The following is a 15,376-nucleotide window of genomic DNA, read 5'->3' as shown; positions in this document are numbered from 1 at the left end:
TAATTCTTCCAATCTTTTTCTTCTGTGTCAGGGCTTACCTAGGTTCTACCTCTCCAGTTACAGAAAGTAAAGTGCCTCCGCGTGGGTCATTTGGAGCATCTCCCAACAGACCTCGAGGCGTTGGGACGTTGGCAGGCAAGGGCCCACGCTGCATAGCTGCTCTGGGGTCTTGCATTGGCACTGACAGGGAAACAAACGGGGAGTTAACTGCTGTGAAGGACACATATGGCAACAAGGAATGACTCTACCACTGACAACGTAGTTCAGACACCGTAGAGTGGATGAAATCTCACCACAGCAGAGTCCTCTTGCAGCTCAAGAACAGAAGCAGGGTATAGGCAGAATCTGTGCCAGGTCAGAGGTATGGATGGAATTATATAAAGAGCAAACTGGGGAGCAACCTGCCAAGGCCTAGCACTGCAATCTGAAGAAGAAACTTGGGCCCTTGGTTTTGCTTAGAATCAATCTTAGTTCAAGGATCAGAGCCACAAAAGAGTTAGGGTCTTGGCATATGTGAACACTGCCATGGCTCTGTGAGAACCGGCTGTCTCCTTACAGACTGCTATTCCATCCAAGCCTCCTGACACCAGTAGGGAGGGAGTACAGCCTCAGACAGATGCCCATATCCTCCATGTTCTCTGCCCTGTGTGAAGACATCAATCTTAGGCCTGTGGCCCCAAGAGGGGGAAAAAAAAAAAACCAACCCCAAACACTACCCTTTTGGGTTCCAAACGTGAAGATGACTGCCGAGCAGTCCTTATCCTCTCAATGTCCCACCCTGAACATCACAAGCAAAAGGAAGCCCGCAGATACAATGGGTACCTTGAACTCGCTCAATTGATGCAGGCCCGGTGGGTCCCACGGGCGAGTGCTGTACAGTTCCTAAGTGAGCAGTAAGTTCAAAAGGAGAAAGAGCAGACACTTAAAATAGCTTGCACACATACATGCAGAAGCATACAGACACTGGAGATTTATACATAATACCAGTTAAAAAGGGCCACAAAATCTTCCTAAACTATATGACCTGAAACTGTCCTGCTTTGATGAGACTGCTTCCTAAGGTAAAACCTGTGGGCCACTGATTTTATCTGGGCAGGAATAACCAGCCATTTGTAATTTTCACCTCTGTTACTAGGATTCCCCTTAAATCTTATGATACTATGAAAAAAAAAGAAACAAAATATAAAACAGATGCTTCTGAATCTCTAGTTAGGCAAAGGAGGCAAACATATTTTCATAAGCAAAAAATGGAAGAAATTGCAGTGAATCTGGAGGGCAAGATTTATTCTGGAAAAGCCCATAACAAAAGTGGAACAGTATTACTTCTGTCATACTTTAAGGCACAAAAATTCCTGCTATCAAACGGGGAAATACAGTGAATGAACTTTAGATAAAGAAAGAGAATATCACTCCTCAAGAAGTACTCAGCCACTGTAAGTTTTTGATAAACACCATGACACCGGTAAAGACTAATAAGATGACAAGGGCACCAATGCTAAACTAAGGCAGCAGAAGGCAAGAAGTCTCTTCTTAAACATCTCACTGTCTCTTTTCACCTTTACAAATGTTCAAAAGAAGTATGGACTGCAGGAAAAGAATGACAAACTGGGTACAAATGAAAGATTCTTGCTTCTTCTGCTGGGTACTAAAGGAAAACTAGGAAGGAAAGTCTCATTTTATCTCTTCATGAAGACATCTTTCATATACCTTCAAAATTCAACTCATTTCCCTTTGTTAACTTTTGACCAGAAGGGTGAAGATAACTACATCAAGAGGGAAGATGTCTTATGGAAGTGTGTATTAAACAAAGTTTGGTTTATTCATGGCTGGGGGAGAGGCAAAGGTATGACTGGAACTCTAATTCCTTCTTTCTAAGTATTCAAAGCAGAAATACTTTGTGACACATACTACTGATAGTGGCAGAGCTGGGTAGGGCACAACAGCACAAGAGCATGGGCTGCTCAGATGAGGTGTTTGGACGAAAGCTTGTTCCACTGTCAACAGCCTGACAAGATTATGCGTTGTCACTTCAGCCACCAATATCAGTATATAAACCACAGACAAGGAGTACAGTGCATAGACCTTTATCTTAGTATTTTGCTTAAAAAAAAGGGGGTGTTTGGGGGAATTCCCTGGCAGTCCAGTGATTAGGACTCAGTGCTTTTACTGAGGTGGCCTGGGTTCAATCCCTGGTTGGGGAATTAAGATCCCCCGAGCCATTGGGCATAGCTAAAAAAAAATTAAAAAATAATTCAAAAATGGGTTTTACTTATAGACCACATGCTAATAAGTAATTTAAGCTTCCTTATACTCATCCAAAGCAGTTCTTTCTAATCACAAGCAAGAATATGTGCTTAGTCACTCAACTGTGTTCAACTCTTTGCAGACCCCATGGACTGCAGCCCACCAGCCTCCTCAGTCCATGGGGTTTCCCAGGCAAGAATACTGGAGTGGGTTGTCATTTCCTCCTCCAGGGGATCTTTCTGATCCAGGAATTGAACCCAGCTCTCTCTCTCTCTCTCTCTCTCTCTCTCTCGCATTGTAGGCAGATTCTTTACCATCTGAGCCACCAGGGAAGCCCATGAATTAGAATAGAAGACATTAAAAAGCATTTTTGGAAGTTAATAGAAGCAATGTGGACTGACAGAAAGAGGAGAGATTTTAGAGTCAGAGATTTTGGAATCTTAGTTCTGCAACTTATTAGCTGGAAGAGAAGATGAGTGCACCAAGCCCAGTTTACATTATTCAGATACCAGTATTTACTTACCTTGTCCCCTTCAGAAAGTAACTCAGAACTCTGAGCTTCCGGCTCTTCACCTGAAAACTGAAGTGCTGCCATCCCCACCTATCTTGCAAGGTTGTTTATGAAAACTAAAGTGTGTGGCCTATAGGATGCACTCAGTTTTATTGTTAGTTCTTTTTGTTTTTCCTCTCTCTCTTCCCGATGTTGGTTTCAAACAAACCACTGTAGTCTTTTTCTTCAAACTTCAGTAACAGAGAGAAATAATGTGGTGATTTTGGAGTAGCTGTCGCTGTGGTGGTATCCAGTGTTACTACCACAGTATAACATACACTTACCAAGTAGGCATCACAGACCTTTGATTCCCCACCCCCTAGTTTTCTCTGGGGTTTAAATTTAGTCTTCCACATATCTAGCCACATGTTACATGCTCATTACTAAAATTCCTTACTCAGATCTCCATAGAGGGAGAGGGAACATGTGAGTAGAAGCATTAAACTACCAGGAAAATGTGATATAAGTTAAACAGAAACAAAGAATTCATTTGCTTCATCATTAATTCTTGTAGAGTTGGGCTCTAAATCACTTGACAGTGCTGTCCAACAGAATTTTCTGCAATGATAGGAATGTTCTATATCTGCAATATCCAGTATGGTATCCTAGCCATATGCAGCTACTGAGCACTTAGAATGCAGCTAGTATACATGAGGAACTGAGTTTTAGATTTTACCTAATTTCCCTTTAATCCAATTTAATTAATTTCATATTTGAATAGCCAAGTGTGGTTTCTGGCTGCCATACCAGTGCAGATATAGAACATTTCCAAGTCTAGTCCACATTAATTGGATATTAGTATTTATTTACCTTGTCCCCGCTCCATGGACACTGGTCCACTTCCTGGCATTCCAACCTGGGCCTGCATTCCTCCTAGAAGATAAAGGGCAGGAAAGAAAAACATAAAGACAGTAGTGGAAAAATTTGGACAATGGCTGTTAACAAATTTCCCTTTTCTACCCCATAAGCAGAAACCTACAAAGGAGGATCATGAACTACAACTAAACAATGGATTTATACAGAAGATGAGAGTTTGTTTAAGTTTGTTACTTCAGCTTCAGTGACAGAAAAGTGAGTTATGTGAGATTAAGTAAGATTAAGCGAGTTAAGATTAAGATTCTTAATCTCACTCATTACCAAAACCTTGGCAGGGGGTTCTGTAATACAGCATAATGGCACATACTTCCCCCCCCCCACAAGAGTTAGTACTGTTCCCAGGATACTTTGTATTATAAATGTGTGAGTATACTGTTTCAGTGGTGACAAAGATTTGTGGGGGCACTGCTGGCATTTTATGAGAAGCCAACAGGTAAACTATTAATAGATGTCCTGCAAAGTGTGAGACAGTTCTATCAAATTGAGAATTACTCTATCCTGCAAAACTTTCAAATGTCTTGCTGAATATTCACATAAATGAAAATCTTTTTACAATCGTCTGAACTTAGAACTTGTCTGTTTTATTTGTAAGCAAAGAGCTTCTTTGCCCTGTTTTTACACCAACACATACACACACTGAATTTTCCAAAAACGCAATTACTGAGCATTATGGGTACTGTCTCTTGTTAATAACTTTACCAAGAGTTTTCATTTTCACCATTCAGAAAATCACATCATCAATGTCAATGGTCCTTGTGGTATCTGAATTGCCAAAACATACCTGGATCTATCTTTTACAGTATAGGTGCAAACATCTGTTATTTTTTGTTTTCTAGTGTACTTGTGCTCAAATACTTGCATATTTATAATACTTTTTATTATAAGTTAATTTCCTTTCACTTCCCCCTTATATTATAGTTAGGGTAACTATACCGCATTTTCTTGGAAACCATGTTAAGTATGCTATGTCATCTGTACGTTTCATTTTACGATAGTAAAGCATCACTGTAAGATATCTGTTACAAAAAGGAGTCACTGGGTCTAATAGTGTTGAGAATGACAGTTCTACTCTAACCAGCAGGGGTATGATTGCTATACAAAGACTAAACATGTACCACAAGCACTTGTCTGGTCCTTCCCACACAGCAGCAATTTTCTTTTCCCCAAAACAATAATATTTGCCACGAAAGGGGAGAAAAGACAGGCTGAACTATTTGCAGTTCTTTAATACTTATCTAAAATACCCAAGTACATGTCACATTCTCTTATCCAATTTAACATGTCAGGCACCAAAGAGCCATGAATTGAGAACCTGAATCTGTGCTAGCCCTAAAAATGTTACTAAGTAATTGTCATTTTAGACAACTGATTTGATAAAATTAATACTGCCTCCAGGCTTGCTCATCTGTACAGGGAACGAGTATCTTCTCAGAATGTGGTCCCCAGATGAGCAGCATCAGCATCACCAGGAATGTGTCAGAACTGCAAAGCTCAGAGCCCTACCTCAGACCTGCTGATTTAGAAAGTCTGGGTGTGGAGACCAGTAATCTGTGTTTTAATAAGCCCTTCAGGTGAATCTAATGCACATTAACATCTGAGGTCTAAATAATCTCAAAGTTCTCTTTTAGCCATAACATGCTATGATTTATTCAGACTACTCACCAAAACAATACAAAGATTCAGGATCTGAGGTAAGCAGTGGCAGAAGGCATCATGGGCCTAATTTCTCATATTACACTATCACATAATGGCACCTTCATTTGTATGGGCTAGCTTCCCAGAAGTGGAATTGGTGGGTCAAAGTATGCATGAATTTTTAATGTGAGACTATTAAAAGGATGAAAAACTTCACATTTCCACTAGCAATGTATAGCATCACTCCCTCCACCAAGTGTCATCTCTGAAAACTTTTCCTTGTCTGCTAGGCTCAAGTGTAGTGAAATCTGGTTATTTAATTTGCAATCCCCTGAAAAGAAATGAATGTTTTTATTGCCATCTGGATTTGCTCTTCTATGAAGTGCCTACTCATTTTCTTTGCTTACTTTTCTACTAGTTTGTTTCCCCTTCTCAGCAACTGCCAAAGAGCTTCATACAGGGTATCCCAAAACTTGTAGTGAAGTTTTAATAACTTTAGAACTATAAATGCTACAAACTCATTAAAAAAACTTGAAAATTCAATTACTTAAATTCCTTTTACACTTACTTTATGTTTCTAATACTAGAACTAGCAAAGTTCCTTTATTCTTTAATAAGGTGCTAAGGATATTCACTTTCCTTTAAATACTGCTTTCACTATTTCCCCACACGCTTTTTAATGGAGTGTATTACTTTTTGTTGTATTTTTGATAATTTATAAATTTCTTTTTATTTCCTCTTTAATTCAAGGATTACCAAGAATATGCTCCTTAACTTTAAAAGGTTTTTTTCAGTTGCCTTTTAATTATTTATTCCTATCTTTATTGGCTTATAAGCAAAGAATGCAGCATGTAAAATCTCTACATATTAAAACTTTATACTTTTTATGGCTAAGTAGTCACTTTTTAATGGGGTGACTATATTTTCTAGTCAAAATATGTAAGGCTCCCTCTCTATATTAAATCAAGCTTACTGGTTCCATTATTTTATTTCTAAACATCCTTACTTATGTTTTGTCTACAGATGACAATGATTTATACACTGTATGTTAACAGTTCGTGACAATGTTAAGTACAGAAATGGAGAGACATTTTAATAGCAACTTGACACTGCTGTGACATACAAATGCATGATGTGCACTAGGCTCCTTGAACAGGGCATAGACCAGATTAGGTGTTTCTCAATTCATGTAATAAGTTGCATGTCACAAGTTGCACACTTGCCATGTGTAGTAGGACCACATTACATACAACTTGTGATATTTTAAGGTAAGCTAAGTGAAAGTGAAGTTGCTCAGTCGTGTCCGACTCTTTGCGACTCCATGGACTGTAGCCCACCAGGCTCCTCTGTCCATGGGATTCTCCAGGCAAGAATACTGGAGTGGGTTGCCATTTCCTTCTCCGTAAGGTAAGCTAGGCACCCATAACACAAGAAAATATATAAAACATGGAATCTCTTTCAGTGAAAAGTAATTTAAGTTCAATGGTAACTCTATAGGATAAGGGAAAACTGTTGAGTTTGCAGAAACTTATTTAAAAATCCCTTCTCCCAGGAACATACCTCAACATAATAAAAGCCATATATGATAAACCCAAGCAAACATTATCCTGTTGATGAAAAATGATGAGAAATTGAAAGCATTTCCCCTAAAGTCAGGAACAAGACAAGGGCACCCACTCTCACCACTACTATTTAACATAATTTAGGAAGTTTTAGCCACAGTAATCAGAGAAGAAAAAAGAAATAAAAAGAATCCAGATTGGAAAAGAAGAAGTAAAACTCTCACTGTCTGACATGATCCTCTACATAGAAAACCCTAAGGACTCCACCAGAAAATTACTAGGCTAATCAATGAATACAGTAAAGCTGCAGGATATAAAATTAACACACAAAAATCCCTTGCATTCCTATACACTAACAATGAGAAAACAGAAAGAGAAATTAAGGAAACAATACCATTCACCATTGCAACTAAAAGAATAAAGTACTTAGGAATATATCTACCTAAAGAAACAAAAGATCTATTTTTAGAAAAATATAAAACACTGATGAAAGAAATCAAAGAGGACACAAATAAATGGAGAAATACACCATGTTCATGGCTTGGAAGAATCAATATAGCAAAAATGAGTATACTACCCAAAGCAATCTATAGATTCAATGCAATTGCTATCAAGCTACCAACGGTATTTTTCACAGAACTAGAACAAATAATTTCACAATTTGTATGGAAATATGAAAAACTTTGAATAGCCAAAGCAATCTTGAATAAAGGAGAATGAAACTGGAGGACTCAACCGGCCTGACTTCAGACTATACTACAAAGCTACAGTCATCAAGACAGTAGGGTACTGGCACAAAGACAGAAATATAGATCAATGGAACAAAATAGAGAGCCCAGAGATAAATCCACGCACCTATGGACACCTTATCTTTGACAAAGGAGGAAAGAATATACAATGGAGAAAAGATAATCTCTTTAACCAGTGATGCTGGGTAAACTGGTCAAGCACTTGTAAAAGAATAAAACTAGAACACTTTCTAACAGCATACACAAAAATAAACTCAAAATGGATTAAAGATCTAAATGTAAGACCAGAAACTATAAAACTCCTAGAGGAAAACATAGGCAAAACACTCTCTGACAGAAATCACAGCAGGATCCTCTATGACCCACCTCCCAGAGTAATGGAAATAAAAGCAAAAATAAACAAATGGGACCTAATTAAACTTAAAAGCTTTTTCACAACGAAGGAAACTATGAGCAAGGTGAAAAGGCAGCCTCCAGAATAGGAGAAAATAATAGCAAATGAAGCAATGACAAAGAATCTCAAAATTATATAAGCAGCTCCTGCAGCTCAATTCCAGAAAAATAAATGACCCAATCAAAAAATGGGCTAAAGAACTAAACAGACATTTCTCCAAAGAAGACATACAGATGGCTAACAAACACATGAAAAGATGGTCACCACCACTCATTACCAGAGAACTGCAAATCAAAACCACAAAGAGGTACCATCTCACACTGGTCAGAATAGATGCTATCCAAAAGTCTACAAACAATAAACGCTGGAGAGGGTGTGGAGAAAAGGGAACCCAATGTACCCCAATGTTCATCACAGCACTGTTTACAATAGCCAGGACATGGAAGCAACCTAGATGTCCATCGGCAGATGAATGAATAAGAAAGCTGTGGTACATATACACAATGGAATATTACTCGGCCATTAAAAAGAATGCGTTTGAATCAGTCCTAATGAGGTGGATGAATCTGGAGTCTATTATACAGAGTGAAGTAGGTCAGAAAGAAAAACACCAATACAGTATACTGACACATATATATGGAATTTAGAAAGATGGTAACGATGACTCTGTATGTGAGACAGCGAAACAGATACAGATGTAAAGAACAGTCTTTTGGACTTTGTGGGAGAAGGCAAGGGTGGGATGATTTGAGAGGGTAGTGTTGAAACGTACATATTATCATATGTGAAGTGGATTGCCCGTCCAGGTTCGATGCATGTGACAGGGTGCTCAGGACTGGTGCACTGGGATGACCCTGGGGGATGGGATGGGATGGGAGGTGGGAGGGGCTTCTGGATGAGAAATACATGTGTACCTGTGGCTGATTCATGTCAGTGTATGGCAAAAACCACTACAATATTGTAAAGTAATTAGTCTCCAATTAAAATAAATAAATTAAAAAAAATCCCTTCTCCCATTCCCTGTCAACTTTGCTCTTTAGACTGGTTTCTCTATAAGGCAGAAAAATTTAAATTCAAATTATCACCTATTATTTGTGTTGCAGTCAATCTAACCCAGATTAGATAAAATAACAAGTGAGTTTGTTGCATAAAAAACTTTAAATACATGTCATATGTTCATAGAGGTGTTTCATATGAGGAATCACTATTCCACCCATAACATTTTTAGTTATGGTTGCTGAATGATGAAAAGCTGTAAGTGTAATATTAATTCCTATTTATACACAATTTTAGTGAACATATTAGTTTTCCCGCCCCCCCACCCAGCCCATGTACTTTTTAACCTAACCTAACAGTCTCTGGCTTTTAGTGGGAGAATTCAGTCCATTCATGTTTAGCAGAATGACTACATGAGACTTTATTCCTTCCACCTTATCTCTATGTTTATTATTACTAACTTCACAATGTCGTTTCCTTTTCTCTGTATTTGTTGATCTGGTCTAGTTTCCATTCGTTTTATTTTTCCCCTCATTAACTTGGAATTTTATCATTCTTTGCCTTGCTCTCATAATCAGACATGTAAATTTGTATACAATAAATCAACTATTTCTTCCACCTAGGATATATACTGCCTAGCTATACATTAGTATCAAGATCTCCGTGCCACATCATTAATTTTGCTATATACTATGCCATTTGCTATAACAAAACTCTAGCAAAACACCAAACTGGCAAAGACTCTAAATGAAAACATACCTCCAGGAGCTAAGGAACCAGGGCCAGGTCCTGTTACAGTGGCTGGTATCTGCCCTGGTGCTGCAACTCCAGCCTGCAGGGAAGCTTGCATCAGAGGAGGTGCGCCATTGACATGCATTCCACTCTGACCAAGAGAAAAACCAGAGTACGTATATGCCTCTGTGGAGACTCAACATGCAAAGTCTTCAAATGGACACCACCAAGTATTCTACCAAATACCCTTTTCTTACAGCATGTCTAATGCAACGTTAGATTTATAACACTTTGAACAGAAGTTGCAATACATACAATGAGCCTGGTTACATAGAATACGACTAAGAGAGACCATATTCTAAAAGTAAAGATACACAAGTCTTGTCTGTGCAGTGAGGTCATTTTGTTGTTCAGTGGCTCAGCTGTGTTCAACTCTTTGTGACCCCATGGATTATAGCACACCAGGCTTCCCTGTCCTTCATCATTTCCCAGAGTGTGCTCAAACTCATGTCCATTGAGTTGGTGATGCCATCCAACCATCTCATTCTCTGTCATCCCCTTCTCCCGCCTTCAATCTTTCCCAGCATCAGGGTCTTTTCTAATGAGTCAGCTCTTTGCATCAGATGGCCAAAGTATTGGAGCTTTAGGATCAGTCCTTTCAATGAATATTCAGGATTGATTTTCTTTATGATTGACTAGTTTGATTTCTGGAGTCCAAGGGACTCTCAAGAAGTCTTTTCCAACACCACAGTTCCAAAGCTTCAATTCTTCGGTGTTCAGTTTTCTTTAGGGTCCAACTCTCGCATCCATATGTGACTACTGGAAAAACCATAACTTTGACTAGACTTTGTTGGCAAAGTAATATCTCTGCTTTTTAATATGCTGCCTAGGTTTGTCATAACTTTTCTTCCGAGGCCATATACAGCACCTATTGTCAACTTCAAGACCAGGGCCTGGCAGTAAGAGTTTTTTTTTTAAAGTGCCTTGAAGCCAAGAGGAAAGAATTTAGGACTTTTTTTCCTTTTAAAAATGGAAATGTTGGCAGTCTATATTTTTAAGGTGAAAAAGCTTTTTTTGACCATTCTTTTCTCATCATTTTCCTTAGATACAATTCTTGTTCGAGGGGAATGTAAAAAACAAAAAAATTTAATGCTACATTAAAGCTCCTGTAGGGAAAGGGAATGTTATGTTTTCATCTGTGTATTTCCAAGAGAACTGAGGAATCCCTTGGAATAGAAAGAGCTCAATAAATAACAGAATAAAACTAAGATATATAAGTATTTTAAAAATCACATGGTCTCAAAGAACACACATGAAACTCCAGAACAGAAAAAAGAAAACTGTATAGTGAGGTGGTTAAGAGAAAACAGGCTAGGAGGACAGATAGAACCAGATTCAGATCCTGAATTTGCCACTCAGATTGTTATTTTTGGAGCAATTAACCTATCTGGATCTTAATTTACTTCCGCATTTACTGAATCAGAGCATGGATTGGCAAATTATGACCCATGGGGCCAAATTTGGCTCACTGCTTGGTTTCATAAATAAAGTTTTACCAGAACACAATCATGCACATTTGTTTACATATTGCCTGTGGCTCATTTTATGCTTCAATGGCAGAGTTGGGTAATCAAGACAGATCCCATGGCCTGTAAAGCTGCCCCCAATTTACTATCTGGCCATTTAGAAGATGTTTGCTGACCCTTACTATAAACCTTTGTATGAGTCATCCAAGTTGTTTACCTCTGCCAATCTAACAGGTGAAAAATGGTAGCTTATTGTACTTCATTCACATTTGTCTTGTTTTGAAGTTGAACAGTTTTCACACATTTAATATATATCTGCATTTCTATCCTTATGAACAGTTCATGTCTACTACATAGTTTTCTACTGGGTTACAGGCAAGTTTCTTACTAATTTATTCGAGGTCTTTGTTGTTGTTTATTGTAAAAAATTCCAGATATATGTTATAGAGAGAGTAAAATAACCATACATCTTAGGAAACATATTCAGTCAGTTCAGTTCAGTTGCTCAGTCATGTCTGACTCTTTGCGACCCAATGGACTGCAGCAAGCCAGGATTCCCTGCCCATTACCAGCTCTGGGAGCTTGCTCAAACTCATGACCATTGAATCAGTGATGCCATCCCACCATCTCATCCTCTGTCATCCCCTTTTCCTCCCACCTTCAATCTTTCCCAGCATCAGGGTCTTTTCCAACGAGTCAGTTCTTCACATCAGATGGCCAAAATATTGGAGCCTTAGCTTCAGCATCAGTCCTTCCAACAGACATTCAGGAATGATTTCCTTTAGGATTGACTGGTTTGATATCCTTGCTGTCCAAGGGACTCTCAAGAGTCTTCTCCAACATCACAGTTCAAAAGCATCATTTCTTTGGCCCTCAGCTTTCTTTAGGGTCCCACTCTCACACTCATACATGACTACTGGGAAAACCATAGCTTTGACTAGAAGGACCTTTGTAAGGAAACTAACATCTCTGCTTTTCAAAATGCTGTCTAAGTTTGTCACAGCTTTCCTTCCAAGGCGCAAGCATCTTTTAATTTCATGGCTGCAGTCACCATCTGCAGTGATTCTACAGCCCAAGAAAATAAAATCCATCACTGTTTCCATTTTTCCCCCCATCTATTTGCCGTGAAGTGATGGGACTGGATGCCATGATCTTAGTTTTTTGAACAATGAATTTTAAGCCAGCTTTTTCCTCTCTCCTCTTTCACTTTCATCAAGAGGTTCTTTAGTTCCTCTTTGCTTTCTGCCTTAAGGGTGGTGTCATCTGCATATCTGAGATTATTGACATTTCTCCCTGAAATCTTAATTTCAGCTTCTGCTTCATCCAGCCCAAGGAAACATATTATATATATACACACATATATATACAGATACACATATACATATATGTGTATACACACATATATATACAGATACACATATATATAGATACATATATACACATATAGAATTGAAATCGCCCATAGGTTTTCCCCAGTTGCATCCTGTATCTCTCTCTTAAGACAACCACTAAACAATTCTGATGGATGTTTTGAAATTTTATGTAAACCATTACATACTGAACATATTCTTTGCAACTCACTCAACATGCTTTTGGGATATGTACAGACACATACATCCCATATTTTGGAAATATTTCCACATTTACTTATTTTCACTTCTGTATGGCATTACATTTTTGAGTTATCTGTGTTGATAGCATGTATCCTAGTTCACCTTAACTGTTACATGAAACTACATTCTGAAAGTTATTCATGGTGACACATGTATTTTATTGAACTGTCATAAAGTATTTCATTAAATAAATACACTTTTCTCTGTTCTTCCATTGTTATACATTTAGAATGTTTTCAATTTTTCACTATTATAAAGCAGTGATAAACGTTCTAGAAGATGACTAACTTAAGTAGTCAGCCTGAAGTGAATCATGTGTGTGGCAAATACTTTTTTCCAATTTGTTGTTTGTCTCTGGTATTTACTTCTTTTTCTCCATACAGAATTTTTCAGTTTTCAAATATATTGATTTTCATGGCTTCAAGGTTTTGTGTCACACTTGGAAAATTAGCTCCACTTTTTTCATCGGTAAGAATGGAGATAAGAGTGCCAACATCATACAATGCTCTAAGTATTAAATGAGATAATATCTATGGAAGAACAAAGTGCCAACCACAGTGCCATGCATGCATACATACAAAATTAGCTTATAAAAAAGGGCATAAAGCAAGGATCTTTGTTTTACAAACTTGGCACCAAATATGTCTTCATTCAGATGTCATGTACTATGCAACCTTGTTAACTGTTTTTATGTCTGGAAATTGAAATTATCATCTCTGGCTGCTGAACATTCTTCTTTCAATATACCCTTCTAAAATGAAAATTACATTCTCAAGGCAGATTTAAAAAAATGTTAAGGGATAGTCTTACCAAAGTCTGGGCCTGAGGTGCCTGAGGATTCTGCTGGTTCATCGACACACTGGATCCTGAGCCAGGTCCAGCACTGTGGACTGTCTGAGGGTTGCCTGCAATCAGCGTAGGGATATTTGTCTGGCGATGCAGAATTTTCTAAAAAGTGAGAAGACAAATCTATGTGCTGTCTGTTTCTTTCCTACTCATGGTTTACCTTAGCATTTCCATAAAAGAACCAGAAGCACTTACCAAGGCAATTTCTGGATCCACAATTCTCATGACTACCTGTGCTTGTAGCAAAGCGTAAGCCAGTTGAGGGTTCTGAAGCAGCATGTTCCGTGCTTCTTGAGGACTATTCTGGACACAGAGCTGTGAAGATAAACAGATTCATCATTAGGTTCAATACTATTACTCAGAAATTGACAGTGATTTAGAACTATTCCCATCTGAGAAATGTAATATGCAAGAGGCTTTTAAAGCTATTACTGGGACTTTCCTGGGGGTCTCCTGGTTAAGAATCCACCTGCCAATGCAGGAAACATTGGTTCCACCCCTGGTCTGGGAAGATTCTACATGCCGCAGGGCAACTAAGCCTATGTGCCACAACTCCTGAGCCTGCATGCTCTAAAGCCCATGCTCTGCAACATCAGAAGCTGGCACAGTGCAACTAGAATAGCCCCCGCTTGTCGCAACTAGAAAAAACCCACACAGCAACGAAGACCCAGCACAGCCAAAAATAATTAATTACTTTTTAAGAAAGAAGCAATTATCAGTTTTTACATAGCACTGAAAATCTTGGGCATGGCAGGCCAGAACAGGAGGAGGTATTTCAAATACCATAATACCACCATTTAGGGAAAAAAGCCACATTTTAACATCTACAAATGATATCTATGGGCCACAAAAACCCAGCCAGATTGTGTAGTTGTGTCTGTGCACAAAAAATAGAAAACTCTTTGTATGAAATATATAATACACTGTGTATATGTGGAATATTGAAGGTGTAAGAAATGTTGGTCAACAGGCACATCTACTATTTGAGCTCAGGATATCATTTCTATTAATTTATCAATGACTCCTTGAAGAGTTGATATGATAAAATATGATTTAATCATAACCTAATCCCTCCTCCCACCTTCATCTGTTTCATCAGCTCAAACATCTGCTCTGGTGGAAGGCTGGCAACTGCTTTGCTAATGGACTCAGGGGCATCCTCAGGACTGATGGTCTCTCCATAAGGTGACTCAATGACAGGGGCACCAGTTCCAAGGCCTGATTGGGAAGAAGGTACAAAAACGTTAAGGAGGTAAAATAAAGAGCTAAATCATTTCATGTATCTACTTTCCAAGGCTGCTGTAAGAACCTGTTGGTAACTTTAAATTTTCTGGAGCCTAGAAATAAGTGATTTGCAAATATTTTATTTCTGTGAAGTCAAGTCACAGAGTATATTTTCTGTTCTCAGATGAAAGTTGAGACCAAGATCATACAGGTGAACACTGTTAACCTAAATTAGGGACTAGGCATATCCATTTCCTTTCACAAGTTGTTTCAGAAGCAAAAGGTTCAAACAGAAAAAAAATCTAATTTCAAAATGAAATTTCTGGATCTATTACCTTGTGAAAAAAGCAATGAGAATGCCTTGGTATCCCCACCAGTTACAGATCTGGCAACATAATTACAGGAACGGCAAACACTAATGACAGTTAA

The 15,376-nt window shown here is 38.4% G+C and overlaps 1 protein-coding gene across 2 annotated transcripts in view; it reads right to left on the bottom strand.

Moving 5' to 3' along the window:
- The window catches only part of CSTF2 (cleavage stimulation factor subunit 2), a 31,598-nt gene that overhangs the window by 13,873 nt on the left and 2,349 nt on the right, over positions 1-15,376 (bottom strand). Inside the window, exons 4-9 of one of the 2 annotated variants that reach the window (XM_061137490.1) lie at positions 14,805-14,941; positions 13,919-14,038; positions 13,688-13,825; positions 9,766-9,889; positions 3,605-3,667; positions 39-180 (exon numbers count right to left, since the gene is read on the bottom strand). In XM_061137490.1, the coding sequence (XP_060993473.1) occupies positions 39-180; positions 3,605-3,667; positions 9,766-9,889; positions 13,688-13,825; positions 13,919-14,038; positions 14,805-14,941 (724 nt within the window). The remainder of the gene's footprint in view (positions 1-38; positions 181-3,604; positions 3,668-9,765; positions 9,890-13,687; positions 13,826-13,918; positions 14,039-14,804; positions 14,942-15,376) is intronic. The other variant, XM_061137491.1, reaches the window with a different exon arrangement.

The sequence above is a fragment of the Dama dama genome, chromosome X, assembly GCF_033118175.1.
Source record: "Dama dama isolate Ldn47 chromosome X, ASM3311817v1, whole genome shotgun sequence".
NCBI lineage: Eukaryota > Metazoa > Chordata > Mammalia > Artiodactyla > Cervidae > Dama > Dama dama.
This window is presented reverse-complemented; position numbering and strand designations above follow the sequence as displayed.